Source organism: Lytechinus variegatus, chromosome 1 (assembly GCF_018143015.1).
Source record: "Lytechinus variegatus isolate NC3 chromosome 1, Lvar_3.0, whole genome shotgun sequence".
Taxonomy (NCBI): domain Eukaryota; kingdom Metazoa; phylum Echinodermata; class Echinoidea; order Temnopleuroida; family Toxopneustidae; genus Lytechinus; species Lytechinus variegatus.
This window is the reverse complement of record NC_054740.1, coordinates 17,805,336-17,823,149: the sequence shown is the minus strand read 5'-3', so window position 1 is coordinate 17,823,149 and position 17,814 is coordinate 17,805,336. Positions and strand designations below refer to the sequence as shown.

Genomic DNA, 17,814 nt, shown 5'->3' with positions numbered 1-17,814 from the left:
CTTTCATAATGAAGAAAAATACTTCGTTCATTCCCAGACAATTATGAACGATTTGGATGTCATATGAATAATCATACTGAACGTGTTATGTTAGGGATTTGTGTTCCAATTGGCTCTTCATAGTTAAACCACAACTTTAAACCAGGGTTTGATTTAAACCCCGAGTTCAGAATACGGGCCAATAGGTCTACACCCACTATGGGTTAAATTGAGCCACCTTCTGGGGTAAGTTGAGCCACAAAAACTATGTACAAAAAGTATGGGGGAAGAACCCTCATGTCAATTTTCTTATTTAAAAAAAAAATATTTTTATAGCCTATTTTCACTTACTAACATCCTCTAAAAGGAAAAGAACAGTCATGTTAATTTGTTCCTTTCTGCCTGCATATCGATGGCTTTTTAAGGTTTGTATGTCTTTTTATATACATTACTACATAATAATTACCATGACTCAACTTGCCCCATGTTGGCTGGCTCAACTTACCCCAGTCCAAACTTAATGCAATAATTTCACATCCACATTATTTTCTGTTTTCAAATTTTTTGGGGAACCCTGAAATATATGAAGATGAAACACTTTACATATGTCACACATGAGCCAATTATTACAAAAGAGTGACATTTAAGTTTTACAATAAGGTGACATGAAAAAAAAGGCTAACAAAGACATCCTCATCCTAAAATTCTCAACATAGTGCTGCATTTTAATCAACATTATAAAAAAATATGAGGCCATTTGTTATACAACTTGAGGACACCAGCTAAATTAACAAGTGTATTTCTCTATATGCTCCAAAAATAATGAGGATGTCTTGAAAATTGGACATTTAATGCCTATTTCGGTATTTCATTAAACTTCATTTTCAAGTAACTATTCCAGGGGACACATTATTTGACGCTAAAATAGCAATTGAAACATCTTGTATAAGAGATTCAGAACCTTTTGAATGTATTGTGTTCTGATAGCCATGCTGGTAGTGCTTGATCAGTTGTGACTTGATATGTAAACTAATTGCCATGAATGTTGAGTAAAATTGTACAAAACTTGAAATTCAAATTCTCTAAAAACAACTAAGAATGCAAAACTGGTTACAAATGTGACATATTAAAAATACATTGACTGATTGGCAAACTATGTCCCACTCGGTAGTTTTGTAGAATTTGGGATGTCACAAAACTGGGAAAAATGGAAATTATGAACACCAATTATAATAGCAGAGTATGATAATTAAGTATGAGAGAATTTTGCGAGACACGACCAAACGGAAAGCTGACATGACCATGAGGTAAATGCAATTCCATGACTTTTCACAAAATTTCCGAATTCCCTGACTTTCCAGGACCACAAATTTTTCTAGGATTTTCCATGACCGTGGGAACCCTGAAAAAGCATTTATCTATTTCACACCCTTTTTGGCTGGAACTTGTATTTTTTCTCTCTAAAAAGGTATTTTTGGTTTCAAAGTTGAAAACAATGTGGTGGGGTTAGTGATTATGCAATGGGTCATCAATACATGACACCACCACAATGTCTGACTCGTTCATGATTGGCCTGCAGGAGGTGGCTTAACTTGCCCCCATGCTCAACTTACCCCGCCTTCCCCTGCCCCCTATTCCACTGTCCTACACTCTCCATTTCTCTCCCTTCTCTTTGTCTTCTTTCCCTTCTCTCCTTACTCCCTTCTCACTCAATCATTGCCTATCTTCATTTCACCATTTCATCACTCCCTTCCCCTTACCCCTTTCTTCCTCTCTTCCCTTCTCTCTCTCTCCCTATCTACATTTCTCAGCCCCCTGCCCCCCTTGACTCGATAAACTTGTTTTTCACAGGTAGTATCTTTCATCATCTCCAATCATGGGATATATTTTTTCAGAATAATGATTAATGTACATGATAAAAGCACAGCTCTTATTTTTATTCATTTATCATTATTATTATCTTCTTTTTTTTTTTGGGGGGGGTGTTTTCCAATGAAGTAGAGCATATTCAAGCTATGTGTTCTTTTCATTTTTACAGCCATTATAATATAGCTCTTTGCCATGTAATTCTTTCAAGCTCGATCCAGTACATTCTAATATCTCTATCCTTTCCATTCTTTGAAGCTTTATTTTGAACAAATAAACTCAACTCGATCTCTATATCTCCTATATTGTGGCTTTTAAAATGTGATGGTTTACAAATATCTCTTCCCTCTTTCTTTACCAATGTTTCATTTTCATGACAGGATATAGTTCATTTCAAACATCAAATTAATTTAAAGTGACTGACAATGAAGATTTCTTCAAAATCTGATGAAAAATATAAATGTCAATTTTCAGATTTTATGACAATGGAACATTCCTTTAAATGTTTGGCATGCTGCTGTAACTTCAAAATTGTGAAATATTTAGAAGAGTGTAGAAACACAAGGGGTAGTCTTGCCTCAGACATAGCAGTGGCTAAACTTTATAAGATACACAAATTTCAATGGGACATCACTTGCAAGCTGATCAAATATTTTTATTTCTTTCTTCAAAATTGGAAGATAAAGAGATATTATCACCCAAGCAATGATATAGTCAGTCCATCACTTACGAGCATTAAAGGGGTAAATTGGAAAAAATGAAATAAAACAAGAGCATGGGCTGAGCCAAAAGTGGGGGGGGGCTGATCATGCAAAAAATCACAATCCTATGGTCAATTTTACATTTTTGTACATGGTTTTGGATAAGAGTGGGGGGGGGGGGCTTGCTTCCGCGTCCCCTGAAGAGGACAAACACTGTGCAAGGCCAATGGCAGAGGCATCAAAGAAAATCAACAGGACATCCATAGCCATGGCCTGAAAGAAATGGCCTTTGATTCATTCAAGCCCTGTATGAATATGATCTCCTGAAATGATGTAGACATTCAACTTCTTTACTGCAAACATTGACATAGCAATATAAAGCATAAATACAAAATAGGAATATAGTAACCTGTAAGAAAAATGCTGCTCATCAATCTCTACCTTCCACATTTAAAATAGCTATTTGTGACATCTCATAGAAGTCCAAACTCCGCATCAATATATGTCCATTGCGGTACTATAATTCTAGCTCTTTGTTTCATGAGCTCCATCTGATATAGCAGCAGTCTTTTCCTCTCCGTGTGGTTCAATCTTTCTTTTCACAATAAAATCTCCATTCCACTTGAGCAAGGTATCTTCATAATCCCCATCTGGCATTCCATAGACAGGATTAACCGGCTTGATGCGAATAAGATGGCGGACCCGGGTCAGAAGAGAATTAACCAAGGGTGTGTTCTTGTGGATAACAGGTTTACGAGTCTGAACAAAAAAAAAGAATATTTGTAATAACACTTGTCAAGTATTTTCATATAACAATTTATCTAATCAATTAATATTTGTTCTTTGAATTTACAATACTTGAATTTTTCTTTCTCTATTCTCAAAAAAGCAAAGTTCCTTAAGAGAAATCAAATTGGATTATGATAGATGGAACTACATAAATATTAAAGCTGACAACCAAGAAATGGGAATTCAATTCACTTCAATCTTTATTTCACAAATAAGATAAAACACAAAGAATCACCAAATGTAAGTAGATACAAAATCAAGTTTGTAGTTTTCAATGAATGTTATAAAAAAAACCTGTAAAGCTGGATCGCCAAAACATAGTAAAAATACCACATTCATTAACAATATTAATAAAACACAAAATCTCCTATCAGTATATACAGTACAATTAAAGGAATTCCATAAATCTTTAATCTCCTGTTTCTTCATCATGATTCATTTGGCATATACAGGACAGGTGAATCTGCCTAATCAAATCTTTTGAAACCACAGAGACATTTTTGTCTTTGTCAAAATTCAACTTATAAGATATTCTAAGTTTAATAAAACATCTTTGCATATTCTGGTTGAAAAAAAAGGTTCGACTCATTGAAAGTTATCAAGAGTCTAGACTCTAGAGTATACAAAATACCTAGAGAAGCTATGTGATAAAAGACTGTAAATATAAACTCACATCAGCTAATTTCAATTGTTTCATTATGTCTCTTTCCCAGTAAGGCCTTCGTTTAAGTGATCTGATCCTCCATACTGCATGTAATAAATGAGGTTCTTTCTCTCCATCCACTGAGCTTTTATCTGTTGCTGATGGGTGACTACTCAATGACCTTGTAACAGGGAAGGTCATACGCACACAGGTGCAATACGCCTGAATCTAGAGAATGACACAAGAAAATTGAAATGTCATTGAAAAATACATTTCTGATTACATATCTGGTTATCAAATTGTATTCATGGTAAACTTTAATTCCTTTTTATTCTTTAAAGGACAAGTCCACCCCAACAAAAACTTGATTTTAATAAAAAGAGAAAAATTCAACAAGCATAGCACTGAAAATTTCATCAAAATCGGATGTAAAATAAGAAAATTAAAACATTTTAAAGATTTGTTTCATTTCACAAAATAATTATATGCATATCTCAGTCAGTATGCAAATGAGGAAACTGATGACATCACTCACTCACTATTTCTTTTTTATTTTACTAGTATTATATGGAATATTTTTATTTTCTTGTCATTGTCATGTGAAATGAAGTTTTATTCCTCCCTGAAGACGTGGAATTCAATATTTTAACATTTTGTGCTTCAGGCAAGGAGGTCCTAATCATCAAATTCGTCAAAATTGAAATATTATATAATCCAAACAATAAAAAACAAAAGAAATAGTGAGTGGTATCATTGACTCTCTCATTTGGATGTAACTGGCTCGTTCATATAACAATTTTGTTAAAAATAAGCGAAACTTTGAAATGTCATAGCTTTCTTATTTTACATCCAATTTTGACGAAATTTTCAGCATTGTGCTTGTCTGATTTTTCTCTATTGATTCAAATAAACATTTTTCTCAGGTGGACTTGACCTTTAAAGTAACACAGAAGCACCAACTCTTTCTTGGTCTGAGCTCTGATATATAGAACACTTCTGACCACTAACCAGATTATTTGTAAAGAAGGGCCTGTCAAGTGAGAAATAACATTTGGGAATTTGACTATGGGGGAAGGTAGGCTTATCGAATGAGAGAGAGAAATGCACATGTATGCCATAAAGATACTCTGTATACTGTCATAGAGTGAGATGAAGTCAAAGAAAGCCGAGGGTAGTGTATGTGACTTGATTAATTTCTTGACCTGTGTTTAAAATTTAAAAGTGAAATGGAAAGTTCCATGACAAAGCCTGAGCATGTTATTGAAATAGCACTATACTGCAACAAGATGTGAGAGATTGATGATAGCATTCTGTATTCTTTTATAAAGAATAATCACATTTTCAAACAAGGACTAAATAATAAAGAGTGTACATTCCCCCATTTTTATTCCACTTTTCCCTTTCTTCTTCCTCTTCCCCATTTTCTTCATTCTCCCTCTTCCCTCTCTTTACCTAAATTTTTTCTCCCTCTACATACATATTGCTTTGTCTCCCTTCTCTCATTTCATATGATCCCAAAATTTGAACTGAATCTGTAATACTTTTCCATTGTATTTTAACAAAATGCACTTCCTTTTTATCACATTGTGAATTCGTGAGTGATGATACGTGATACTAGTATACTTTTGAACTTTTGTTTCCTTTTGTTTTCATTTCATTTCATTTATTTAAGCACGGGGCCTACATGTACCTCAGCCAGCAGACTGTTTTTCCAGTTATAAATATAAGCATGCCCATGTAAACTCATCGCAATTCAGCTATGCTGCAATGTTTTTTTAATTAATAAACCAGTTACTGTGTCTATCTATCGTTCATTCAGGGGCCTGTTTCATGACGAGATGAGCAAAACGCAGGAACGTCCTAGGACCATTCTTCCAAGATAGGAAGATTGGCGACAAACAATCAGCACTTCCTGCTTCACGAAGGAAATTTTGTCTTCCAAGTTCGTGACATTATTTGATATCGATAGTATCGTCAAAAAATTTAGTCTTCATCATCACATGAACCTACTACGGAATGACAACTTTGAACTTATCATATCAATAAATGGCGATCAAATAATTGTTCATTTATTACAGTTTGTAGAATTGATGTATGGAGCTTACTTAAAGAAGTAAAATGAGAAACAGCTTAAAGTTTTACAAACATAACTGGATGAAATGGAAATTTTCATTAGTTTCCTTATATAGTACATGTGACCTCTTAAGGACACCTTTCATTGATATTTCAACGAGAGACCCTTGTCCAAAAAAATAAAAAATTGAATTACTAGTAATTTCAACATTATTTCAATATTTTGAATGATATTGAATGTTAATTTCAAATGATAATTTTGCAAATTAGGTGTTAAATGTTTTTTTTAGATAAAAATAAATGGAGTAAACAAAATCAACGTGTCTGACGTGACTGTATGTATGAGACTAAAAAAGAAAATATGAAAGGCTTCGTGTGAGAAAGCGAATACAGGTATTCATTTAATCATTTTGTTACCGCGTTTTTTTAGTCATCAGTGTTATGAATGGTAACAAAATGGCCGATCGAGACAGGGGTAGAATTATTAGTACTACTAGTAGAAAGAGAGAGCTTTTCTTCGTTTTTTTTTAGGTTCCAGTCTGTGCCCAGAATCAGGAAAACTGCCACTTGTTTAGACCTTCATCCATAATCGTGGTAAGTCAAGAGCATAATTTCTGTTTTCACAATTCATTTGGAGAAATATTTAGACCATAAATCACGCTAGTCCCGTGAGTATGGTCAAATACACCCATGGGTTCATATCGTCTCGCGAGTGAAGGATTATCAGTCATACGCACGCGACACACCACTACACTTCGAAAATACAGTGGGCTTTTGCCCACATAAAATATTATGTATAAATAAATATTCCACATCCTGCTATGACACTTACCGAATCATTTAGATCCTTCCGTGACTTCTCCTTGAAGTTTCTTTCTAAAAATATGTATATTTTCTTGATCTTTAGTGAAGATTTTACGGAGATAGAAATCAGTCAGCGTTGATATCAATTTTCTCCTGAAGAGGGCGCGCGATTTATATTCATATCAAAGACACGACAAGGGAAAGAATAGGCACCTACACTATTTTACACGCATATCGACGCAAGGCATTACGCAAAGTCCGTGAAGTGTCCAATCTTTTCATTGTATAGACTTTGGTATACCGTATACGTATTATTGACGTTCGTCAAAGCTTGTACTGCTGGTTTCTTTCCAGGCACGTATATTATTTTCATTTTTTTTTTATCAGTCATCTTTTTAAATTAATGCAAATGAGTGTTATCATCACCAATAATAATCATTAATTATGTTTTTTGAAGGCATTTCATGAATTGGTGCCCATAATTAGTAAATTAATCATGAGGATTGCGCATTCAAAGAATTTAGATACAGTTATAAAATTACCGAGGAGCTGAATCAAGGTTGTGAAATTATTAGCGCCACCAATTCCAACGGGCTTCCTTGTATTTCCGTGGAAGAGACAAGCGAAGTCACTTTCGAGGCCGAGGTAAGCAAAATGTGCTTTTTTTATCGGATTATTATTTTATTATTATTTTTATATTCCACAAACTCTTGCTACTTACCGGCAAGAGCCCCGGTGCGTAGCGAGAAGGAGCTTCGGCAAATATTACTTCAGCAATGAAGCGATGTTTGCCGACTACTTCGAAATCCAGGGTCAAACACGGTCTATTGTACGAGGTTAGTACATACTAACCTCGTACAATGTGTGAGTGGGTCAAATACACGTTGAGTCCCTGGGTTAAGCGTGGAACAAAGTGAATCTACGCGTCCATAACTCCGCCCTACCGTACCGTACCGGATCCGTACGCACAGAGTCAAGACGTGGGACTTGGTGACGTGCCTTAGCGCATGAAGTTTGCGAATTACGTGAAAATTAACGTAAAAATGAACATTAGCAACTTCTTAATTCTAAAAATTTGATTCAATTACACAATACTCACCACTCTCTGTGACACAAGGGTCTTCAATCCTGGTAAATTCATCTTAAAAACCTAAAATCCAGTCTATTCTCACTCACACCACAGCCTAGTGAATTTTGTACAAAAACTATGGAATGCTACATGTCTCGTCGCGCGGATCGCTTATTGGCTCTGATATGAGCACAAGGTTGCCTGCAGAACTTGGCTTGTATTTACACGCTGAAAAACAGAGAAGTTTCCAAAATATGATAAATTCAACTGAATAGGCTAAAATTGTTATAATGTTTGTTTTTACCTCTTTTATAAATTTCAACTTTCACAATTAGACTCAATTTTGCGAGGGAGTACGGCAAGTGAAAAATTAGGCCTGGATATTCTTTGTCAAGATTTCTTAATGTTATGTGTATATATTTGGTAAGTCTAGACTTTATTGATAATCCCTAAATACCATTGAACAAGCCTTGAAATTAGTTGATTCCTAATTGTTCTTGAAAAACTAAAAGCTGTAGGCACACATATCTGCTTAAAATAAATTATACACAGAGCAGTGATCCTTACTGGATCATCATACGATGCCAAATTTGTTAAGTGTTTTCACAGATTGAATTCCCAGATTTAGCAACTATCAAATATTTATCAACTAATTGTCTGCAAATAAATATTTATCTAAATCTCATTATTACCTGTCTCGATCCCCAAAAATTATATTTTCCAAGACACCTGCCCCTTACCAACTTACAAGTTTCTCCCTCAATACCCCAGCTCAATACCCAATACAGGAAGGAATGGGGGAAGGGAGAGCAAGTCGACACAGGAGGCATATTCCCTCCTTTTTGGTTATAAAAAGTATGTACACAATCAGTAACATGTGAGGAGTAATGCCCAAGCCTATTTCACCCTTGGGAGCAAGGATAGAAAAGGGTGTCCTATTAACTATTTTCTCTCTCATTTGAGAGTTTTTTTTAAATGACTGTTTTTAAATTGATAGCTATGTCCCCTATGGGGGCAATTAAATAACTTGTCAAATCCAAGCAAAATAAAATGGTTGATTTATCCGTGCCCCCTAAGAAATGAAAACCACTCTGCTTATTCCATCCTTACCCATTCTCTCTTCTTTTCTTATATACTAAAAAATCATGTACCTCACGGTAGTTGGGGCAGGCTTTATTTTACTTGTATGCCCCTATTAAAAATGAAAACTGATGTCAAAGCAAACCTTACATCCAGGAGTCTATCTTTTGTTTCCAATGCATGATAACAAGTTAATTGGAACAATTTAAATAATTCTTGTTATCTTTAAACTTACCATCAGGGTAAGATTCTATTTCCAATTGAAAATCTGTTTTCAACTATTTCATTTAACAATTTACATCTCAATGTTCTTGATGACTAGAAATGGTTCCATATACAACTCTTTGAACAGAAAAATATTTTTCAAGAATATATATATTTTTATTTGTTTAGCATTGATTAGAGAATTACTGCACATTGAATACATGCATTTTGCACTCACTGAATAGAACAATACAGCGTAAAAATACAGCACAAAACAAAAATCAAATACTGAACAATCAAATTGAGTACATAGTAGTACAAAATATGCAATGGAAGACAATGAATATCTTGAGCATAATTTGGGGTATTCTGCACTATAAACAAAAAGCTGAATACTACTAGTATAACAATACAATGCACAACAATGCGTTGATTACTGATATTTGATATCACTTAAATTAAATTATGATGGAAAGTATATTTCATAAAACAACATCATAACCAAATTTTGGCATGCTATAATTCAATGATATAAGCTCTTTTGAATATAAAATTGAAATCAGTTGGATTGAGTGCAACGTACATCTCAATAGATTTCTGCTCGCTGGAAACTGGAGTAGAGCAGATGAATCAATTCTCAGATAAAAATGTTACAATTTTTTTTTCATAATCTGTGGTGCTACACTTTTTCAACAAAGTTGAGCAAGTCTGCATATGCCAACTCAACCTAAGACGATACTTTCTATGGGTGAAATATTGTCAGAGCAAACATTAACAATTTCACTGTAGGGAAAATGTCAGATTTAATCCAAAGATAAATAAATTCAATTGATCATACAGTGAATTATACTGCATTTCAGCCAGTATTTTAGTACACATAATATTACATAAACTGTCTCAGTCATTATTTTCTTCTGCAATGGTCATCAACATTTTTGCTTATCACTGAGATGTGCATTTAACTGTTTTGTTAAAAATAAGCAAAATGGTAAAATGCCATAACATTCTTATTCTAGTAATTTTAAATTGGGTTTTGATGAAATTTTCAGCGTTATTCTTGTTTGATTTTTCTCTATTGATTCAAATCAACATTTTCTGGGGCAGAATCGACCTCAAAAATCAATAAACATTTCAGACACCATGTGTCATGTTTGAATGTTAATACTAAATGTAGCCTATTAGTAGGTCCATGTTCATATCAAGGTGTAAGAAACTCAGCAAACATTAATAAATAAAAGCCTATTATACTGCAGCATAAGATTCATGTACATGTATTTGTTTTCAAAAACCAGTATTCAAAATTTCCAATTATTTGTTTCAAGATATCACACTCTAAAGAGGAATACAAATGAGTTTACTCTCAAAACTAATGTATTTCAAAATAAATTATTTCCCATATAAATGAAGAGAGAATAAAGAAAAAAAATATATGATTTTGCATGTTCATCAACAAATAATTCAAATCTCATAAATGAGAAAAGAAAACCTGTAATTGCAAGCTGCAAAACCAATAGATTCATTTGTTTTACAATATTTTCAAAGGTTTTGCATCCAACCCAAATACCACCTGGGTCCCGTAACACAAAGGTTGGCGATTACTTGTGCGATTGATCCAAGGACCACTGAAAAGAAGCTGGTGGAATCTTCTCTGAAATATTAAGGCATTGAAAAGCACTATCGAAATACATCCAAGTATAGATAAGAGAACTAGGATTAAAGCATAAAATAAAGTCTTAAGAAAAGGCTTCATTAGCACACAATAGCTACTTATCTACATCAAGCTGCTCTTTCTTTATGATCTCATCTCAAATTTGAATTAAACACAGTAACTGGGACAAAGTCACGAACATGATTACTGATATTACTTCAAATGCAGACATAATTTTTTTGGTAAAACCTAATTGCAATTTAAAGAAATCCACACACTTATATTTACTTGGCCTTTGTTAAAGAAACATACTGATATTCTTTCATTGCACATTCATAATTTTGTGTTAAAATATTTATAAAGAATCTCATTAATAATTATAATCATTCAAGATTTCTAATGGTCAGTGATATATCAATGCATGAGGAAGCAAGGTGACAGGCACTTTTGGGCTTTAGAGTTGTGAAACAAACACATATAAATCCTTGGCCTTAACACAGATGAGGAGTCAAACATTCCTCGATACCCTTCCGAAATGGCGTATCTGTAACTTTGACCCCAAGGGCATTTATAGTTGAGATGTCCATGGTTGCATTGTGTGGGCGGGGTGTGCCAGTGGAAGGAGGGTTGGGGTTTGGTTTAAGATGATCCATAGGGAGTTTGAAGATATCAGTGATGATAAGAGCCATTTGGTATCGTGTGAGTTGTTCTGATGTATTCCAATGTAGGATGCCTGAAACCCCCTCTCCCTTCATGGTAAATAATTATGAAAATGATAATGCATAAAACTGTTAAGTTCTTCTAGTAATATACCATTCACTCTGAGCATCACAATCATCCACATATCAAGTATCGTAATACCTTTTTCCAGTTAACATTCGTGCAGTTGACAATTCATTTAGTTACATTTTGAGTTTTGCAAAAATGCTACCTTCATACCTGAAATGTCATACAGTGTTAAACTTAAGTCCAACCAAACAAAAGCTGATATAAAAGCTGATATAAAATTTTGGATGAATACATAAATATCCAATAAAGCATGCACAATTCGTTTATGATGATTATTTCAGGGAAATGATGACAACTTACCTGAGATATATATATATATTCTGCTGATGTATTTTACAATATACTCTAGCATAATAGACAAAATTTACCACCTAAAAATTAAGTTCGAAATTTAGAGTCACATTGTTTTTTTCATTGAATCTGCAACTGTTATATTCAGTATTGAATCCTGAACTCACCTTACAATGTCTCTGCACTAGTTGTATTACCACTGAAGCTACATCCCTGACATGAGTTGGTCTTCTTTGTTGGTAGTCACAGAGTTGCAGGACTTTACTTGTATCTTGGATCTGATGTAGAAGATAGGTTGCTGCACTTTCATTTAGTCTCTCTATGCTACCATAGAGTAGGGGTAATCTTAGGATCACTGCTCCTGTAATTAAAAATCCTGTATTAATGACTCCATTGCCAAGTAGCAATCCAGACAGTGCACTGTAAAAGTTGCAAATAGTTTAAAACTTATCAAATTTACTTTGAAATATGAAATTTTTTCATCACTCTCATATACATTTCTGAACCAATCATCTCTTGGATGTGCAAAGTATTGTGATAATGGGCTATGACCTTTGTCCTTGTGACCTCCAAATGACAAGCAAAGTTTGATCCATAAAGGGTAGGCCTACTTTAGTTATAAAAAAAAATCAAATTTACAATGACCTCTATGACCTATGAACTCATTAACCTCAAAGGTAAAAATGTTTTTGCTGCAATCTAGTGCTTAATTCAGACAAAAAATTAGGGCTCTGTATAACAAAAGTTGCCATCAATTACAAGTTTTCTTGTAATTTCAATATCAGTGAAAACCTTGATTTTTATTGACTGCTAAACACTTTTATAACTGTAACTGCTATTTCTATGCAACTTCTGACTCTAATGAAAATATATATGTGAAACAGAATGGGAAATTAAATATGTTAACAAAGATCCATCTAACCAATCAAATTCAATGCACAAAGTATTCTTTTGGTCATCACAATACTATACCTTTGGATAATTTTAGAATCTGCATACAAATTGATATATTACTTGATTTCAAAGATATGTAAAATAAATCAATTTATGAAAAATAAAGAAAGATACTGTGTTGAAAGTAGGAAATCATATTTGAAATCACTTCTTGGTGAAGGTAATAATGTACGCTTACCAGGATAGTTTTTAAGAGTTGCTATTTCACCATCACGCTTGCTCTGACCATATTTGTTAAGTGGATTGGGTTCATCTGAAGGTTTATATGGAGGTTTTGTTCCATCAAAGACATAATTTGTACTGATGTAAACCAACAAGATACCCAGTTTCCCTGTCAAATAAACACATTACCATTATATGCAATTACATATTCTTTCTGTTCTATATAGATTTCTCCATATTAATTAGAAAATGCACTAGCGATAATTTATTGCATGATGATACATACAAAGCATAACATCACCATTCAAATAAAAAATGAATGCTCCTACTTTAAACTATATACTTCCATATTGGTTTCTTATTTTCTTACCATCAATAACATTATAAATAATACAAAATAACTTTCACTTAAATCAAAAGAAGCAATTACTTTTGAATTTCTTATTAAAAATTAGTGGGGTCAAATTACACACAAAACATGACTAACCTTGCTAGTTTATATTATAAAATAGAGAATATTCCCGAACTGTACAAATTTACCAAATATTTCTTGTATAGCACTCACAAATAATGGCATCCACGACTAGCTTTAGCATAGCTGCCTTAAAGGCACTTTTGCAATTCAAGGAATCCATTTTTGCCACATAAACATTTCCCTCATCCAGGTCAAGTGTGGTATACATCATTGGCCCAAAAATATTAGTGCTGTGGAATATGAATCAATTCCCTGTACTGATTTACAGTTTGGAAACTTGACCAATGCAGGAATGACCCAAACTAGACTGATATCTTTATAAGGTTCATGTTCAGTACGAAAGGTCAGTGAATCCACACAGATCCTTCCCATAAACAGTACACAATTTCATGATGGAAAAAAACTTGGTATCTCACCACAAATTGCAGCAATTTGAGCTGTGGCACCTACATTGAGTTTTTGAACAGTCTGTGGGTCTCTCTCTACAACATCTGTTCTCCTTTCGGCTGCTGCATGGATAACAATATCGGGCTGCAACATAACATTATTATGAGTCATATGAGATGTACCCATCCTAAGGCAACCAGGAATTATTTGATTATCAGGAACAAAATAAATATAGCTATGTTACACTGATTGAAATGCAAGTTTTGATTCACAAATCAAAGTATGATACAATGAAGAATACTTTTGTTGGCCTTGGTTGAAAACCTTCTCCTTTTTAATTATGGATGGGTTCTATGCTATCTAAGACTGCTATCTCTCTCAAAAAAAATAAATAGATAAAAGGACTTATTTATGTTAACAAATTATGAGTTTGCATGGAAATCTTATCTTAATCTTAACTCAAGATTCCTTGACAATATATATATATTATTTTTGTGTTTCATTCCTCTTTTTCTACTTTGAGTAAAAAACATGAATTGATGACTAGAAGACATTTATAAGGAAAATATAATCTCTGTTTCAAAATGCTTCCTACTTGAGACAGATAATGTCTAACTTCTACATAATATACTGCTATGAAAAAGAGTGACCTGAGTGAAAAAAAAGGGGGGGGGGGTGATAAATTAAAATCACCTGATATCCCATGATGACATCCTGTATGGCTTTACTGTCTGTCAAGTCCACTTTTCTGAAGTTCTCTTTAGCTCTGGTGTAAGCCAGTCCAAGAACGTCCCACCCAGAGTCCTGAAAAGTTTTGAAGAGTTCCCGGCCAAGGAGTCCAGATGCACCAGTGATAAGAATCTTCTTCATATTAAAGTCCTCACCATGCAGGACACAATTGTAAAACAATCTAGAAATAGAACAAAAATGGTACAATTTGAGGTTAACAATTTAAAATCATGTAGATTTCAAAGATTCCCTCAGCTAACTGCCAAAACTCTAAATTATACCTGGCCTCACCACTGGCCACCCCTGCCGCCGGAGCCCAGCTGGATTAGTTACTGTGCATCTGAATATTATCCGTATCATGGCCTTGCACCAGTTATTACAGGCACCTGTCTGAAAATCAAGGTCTTTCTTATTTTCTTCCATTGTTGAGGTGAAACTTGGATCAATTTTGTTCAACTATTAAGGATTTCTAGACACATTCAACTGTAAAAACCAAGAGTGATAAAATAACATGTGTTATGACCCTGGCCCCACCCACTTCCTTTTTTTTGCAGGCAGCCTCCCTCTTATTTTCAGAACAGGGGGGGGGGCAGAGCAAGAGCAGAGGAATATTTGTCCAGTGCCCAGTCGACTGTGTAGTCTTCACTGTAGCAGCCTCTCTCACTCAGTGAGATGAGAGTGACCACTTGTTTTAATCATGGTAATATTATCAAACAAAAAATAATTCAATTCATCATCATGACATGATTACTAACTAGGCACTCACTCAGCCACTCATCAGGAGTGTACAGTGTTAATCTAATGGTTGAAGCACGCTACTACTAGTATGGTGAGACTACCACATATCGACCACCTCTTTTGAAACCGACCACATTGCGCGCGTTAAAATTATTGCGTATTACAAACGATACGCGCGGGAGAGTAGGCGCAGTGTCCATAGAAACGGTAAGAATCGATTTTACGAGAAAAAAAGAAGCAACATAAAGTAGAAATTTAGTAGAATTAATCAAAATTGTATTGACCAAACCCAAACCCCGCTGAAAAACCAAGAAATCCGATAGGAAACGGCTTTAGAACAAATTTCCGTCGTCAATCGTCGAATCATGCGCCGGAGCTCGCAGTGGAAGTGGTGAGGCGATCATTTAGCATGTTGACGTCATAGAACTGATTTGAAAGAGTAAAAATATTTCGCCACCGCGACAAGAATCGGACGTAAACTTAGTGTATCGCGGGTGGTCGGTTTAAAAAGATGGGTGCAAATGAGCAGATGTAAAATCGTCGCATTCGTTGTTCGTCGATATATACGCGGATTGAATCGGAGTCGCCAAGCGAAACATAGGAATCTGAGCTGCTCAATTTTCTGCACAAATGAGACGAAAACTGGGTAAAATTGATGAATATTTTCGAAGATACGATGCTTAGAAGATTAGGTGGTCGATAAGGGGTAGTTCCAACCATACTACCGTAGACTTCCTAGACTTGAGCTTGACTAGCTATAAAATTCGCTCGTAGCGGAGAACCAGCGTCTTACCCACCCGTGCCCGGCACCGACTCGTCGGTAACCGTGCTCTTGACTTGTCTGTCGAGCTGTCCAGTATGCAACAGCTTGAAGAAGAACATGTAAATTAGCACATTAGTTAATTATAGTATTTTACCAGTACCTACCATTTAACCTATTTTTTAAAGATGTCAGTTCTCTTGTACTGGCCTGGCTTGGGCCAGCTAGCTCGGCTAATTAAGGTAATTTCACGACTTCAGCTCAGCTCATCTTATTATCGCCGTCGGCTAACTCGTACTCTACTCTCGACTGATCATGTATGGAAAGCTAATGAGATAAAAATAATAGAAACGATCAAGCCATTATTTGAAGAAATAACTTCAGTTCTTTGTTTTGCCTTATACCCACATTGACATTATAACATATAAAATGTCAGAAGAAAGTGGTGAAGTAAAAACCAACAGTCGGCCTAACTTTATATTAAAATATAGAAATATTTCTTCCCTGAGCTCTATACGAGGAATGACACAGACATAATTGCAAGCCCATTGCAGTAAGACCCTTAAAATTTGTTTGTTTCTTGTTCTTTGTGTGACAGAGATTTTTTCATTAATTTGCCAAAAGAGCGAAAATGATATGATATTTCTGGACTAACGAGAAAAGCCTACAATAATTTCACAACTGAGAATTTACTTTTCTTATGATGAATTCAATAAACAATACTGTTTTTTTTTCAAGTTGAAAACACATACTGTTATAATGAAATTTGACAAAAGACCCGATGACACGCTTTATGAATAGTATCGATATCATTATTCTCAGTATTCTCAGTCACCGTTATCATTATCATTAAGAAAATTTGAAAAAGTTTGAATATACTATGAGGTGAGCCTTTTTACGAGAGATAATATCATTTTCAAATTAATATTCTGATCTCTTTCAAATATGCCAAGAATAAACAGAACTGAAACCAATTGCCCTTCAATAAAACTGGAAAGGGACACTGCAATTAGGTCTATATAGCATTCCTATCCTGATATTAATTAATAGTCCTTTCAAAATTTCAATTTTAAAATATTTTGCATAGATCTCGCCCCCTCTGAATATAGACGATGGTTAAGGCCATGTTAACCTAGTACTGTACTACTTTGACACCTATATGCTCGACCCCCGGTCACCCCTGCATCCCGATTAAACTCCCGCGGAATCTTTACTTTGATATGAATTATTTGCTTCAGAAAAAATATTTATTTAGATTTATAGCCAGGGTGATATGTTTGAGGTTTAGATTTTCATGTTGTTCCTGTAAGAAATTGTCGTCGGAGCAATTAAGTCATGGAGTCCTCAACTTAGAGGTTTTTAAAAAAGCGAGGCCAAGTAAGCCGGACTGATCGAGGCTATAGAGTTTGAAGATTGAACATAACTATCATATAGACAGTCTTCAGTATCTATTTATAATTATTTACAAATAAAACTCATGGTTTACAATAGTAAGGAGTTTACGATATATATGATTCCTTGCTCTCGATGTCGTAGGCCTAATTATATATTATTTATTATTATTATTATTTATTTATTTTGTTTTATTTATTTTATACTGCAGGGTAGGCCTGTTCAGTTCTTAAAACTGCTTTACAAAGGCGCCCTGCAGTTTAAAATACATGTCAAGATAA

At 34.4% G+C, this 17,814-nt stretch overlaps 2 protein-coding genes across 3 annotated transcripts; both read right to left on the bottom strand.

Moving 5' to 3' along the window:
- Nucleotides 1-1,651: 1,651 nt before the first annotated feature.
- On the bottom strand, nucleotides 1,652-8,075 carry LOC121407789 (39S ribosomal protein L30, mitochondrial-like). Its single transcript, XM_041598993.1, has 3 exons — nucleotides 7,955-8,075; nucleotides 4,009-4,206; nucleotides 1,652-3,305 (listed from the first exon to the last, which is right to left on the bottom strand). The coding sequence occupies exons 1-3, from the start codon at nucleotides 7,994-7,996 to the stop codon at nucleotides 3,072-3,074; spliced, it is 474 nt and encodes a 157-aa protein (XP_041454927.1). The 5' UTR covers nucleotides 7,997-8,075; the 3' UTR covers nucleotides 1,652-3,071.
- Nucleotides 8,076-10,250: 2,175 nt separating this feature from the next.
- Nucleotides 10,251-16,435, bottom strand: LOC121407775 (methionine adenosyltransferase 2 subunit beta-like). Of its 2 annotated transcripts, none has more exons than XM_041598975.1 (6): nucleotides 16,175-16,435; nucleotides 14,608-14,824; nucleotides 13,944-14,058; nucleotides 13,069-13,221; nucleotides 12,104-12,297; nucleotides 10,251-11,605 (listed from the first exon to the last, which is right to left on the bottom strand). In XM_041598975.1, the coding sequence occupies exons 1-6, from the start codon at nucleotides 16,261-16,263 to the stop codon at nucleotides 11,348-11,350; spliced, it is 1,026 nt and encodes a 341-aa protein (XP_041454909.1). In that variant the 5' UTR covers nucleotides 16,264-16,435; the 3' UTR covers nucleotides 10,251-11,347. The 2 variants fall into 2 exon arrangements, with proteins under 2 accessions (XP_041454909.1, XP_041454916.1); XM_041598982.1 differs by having other exon boundaries at nucleotides 16,309-16,435.
- Nucleotides 16,436-17,814: the final 1,379 nt, after the last annotated feature.

Coding starts and splice junctions, on each gene's coding strand:
- LOC121407789 (XM_041598993.1), bottom strand. CDS start 7,996: ATGAATTTACCAGGATTGAAGACCCTTGTGTCACAGAGAGTG. Junction 4,207..7,954: donor CCCTTGTGTCACAGAGAGTG/GTGAGTATTGTG, acceptor GTCATTCTCTAG/ATTCAGGCGTATTGCACCTG. Junction 3,306..4,008: donor AACAATTGAAATTAGCTGAT/GTGAGTTTATAT, acceptor TTTTTTGTTCAG/ACTCGTAAACCTGTTATCCA.
- LOC121407775 (XM_041598975.1), bottom strand. CDS start 16,263: ATGTTCTTCTTCAAGCTGTTGCATACTGGACAGCTCGACAGACAAGTC. Junction 14,825..16,174: donor TCGGTGCCGGGCACGGGTGG/GTAAGACGCTGG, acceptor TTCTATTTCTAG/ATTGTTTTACAATTGTGTCC. Junction 12,298..13,068: donor AACTCTTAAAAACTATCCTG/GTAAGCGTACAT, acceptor TTTTAATTACAG/GAGCAGTGATCCTAAGATTA.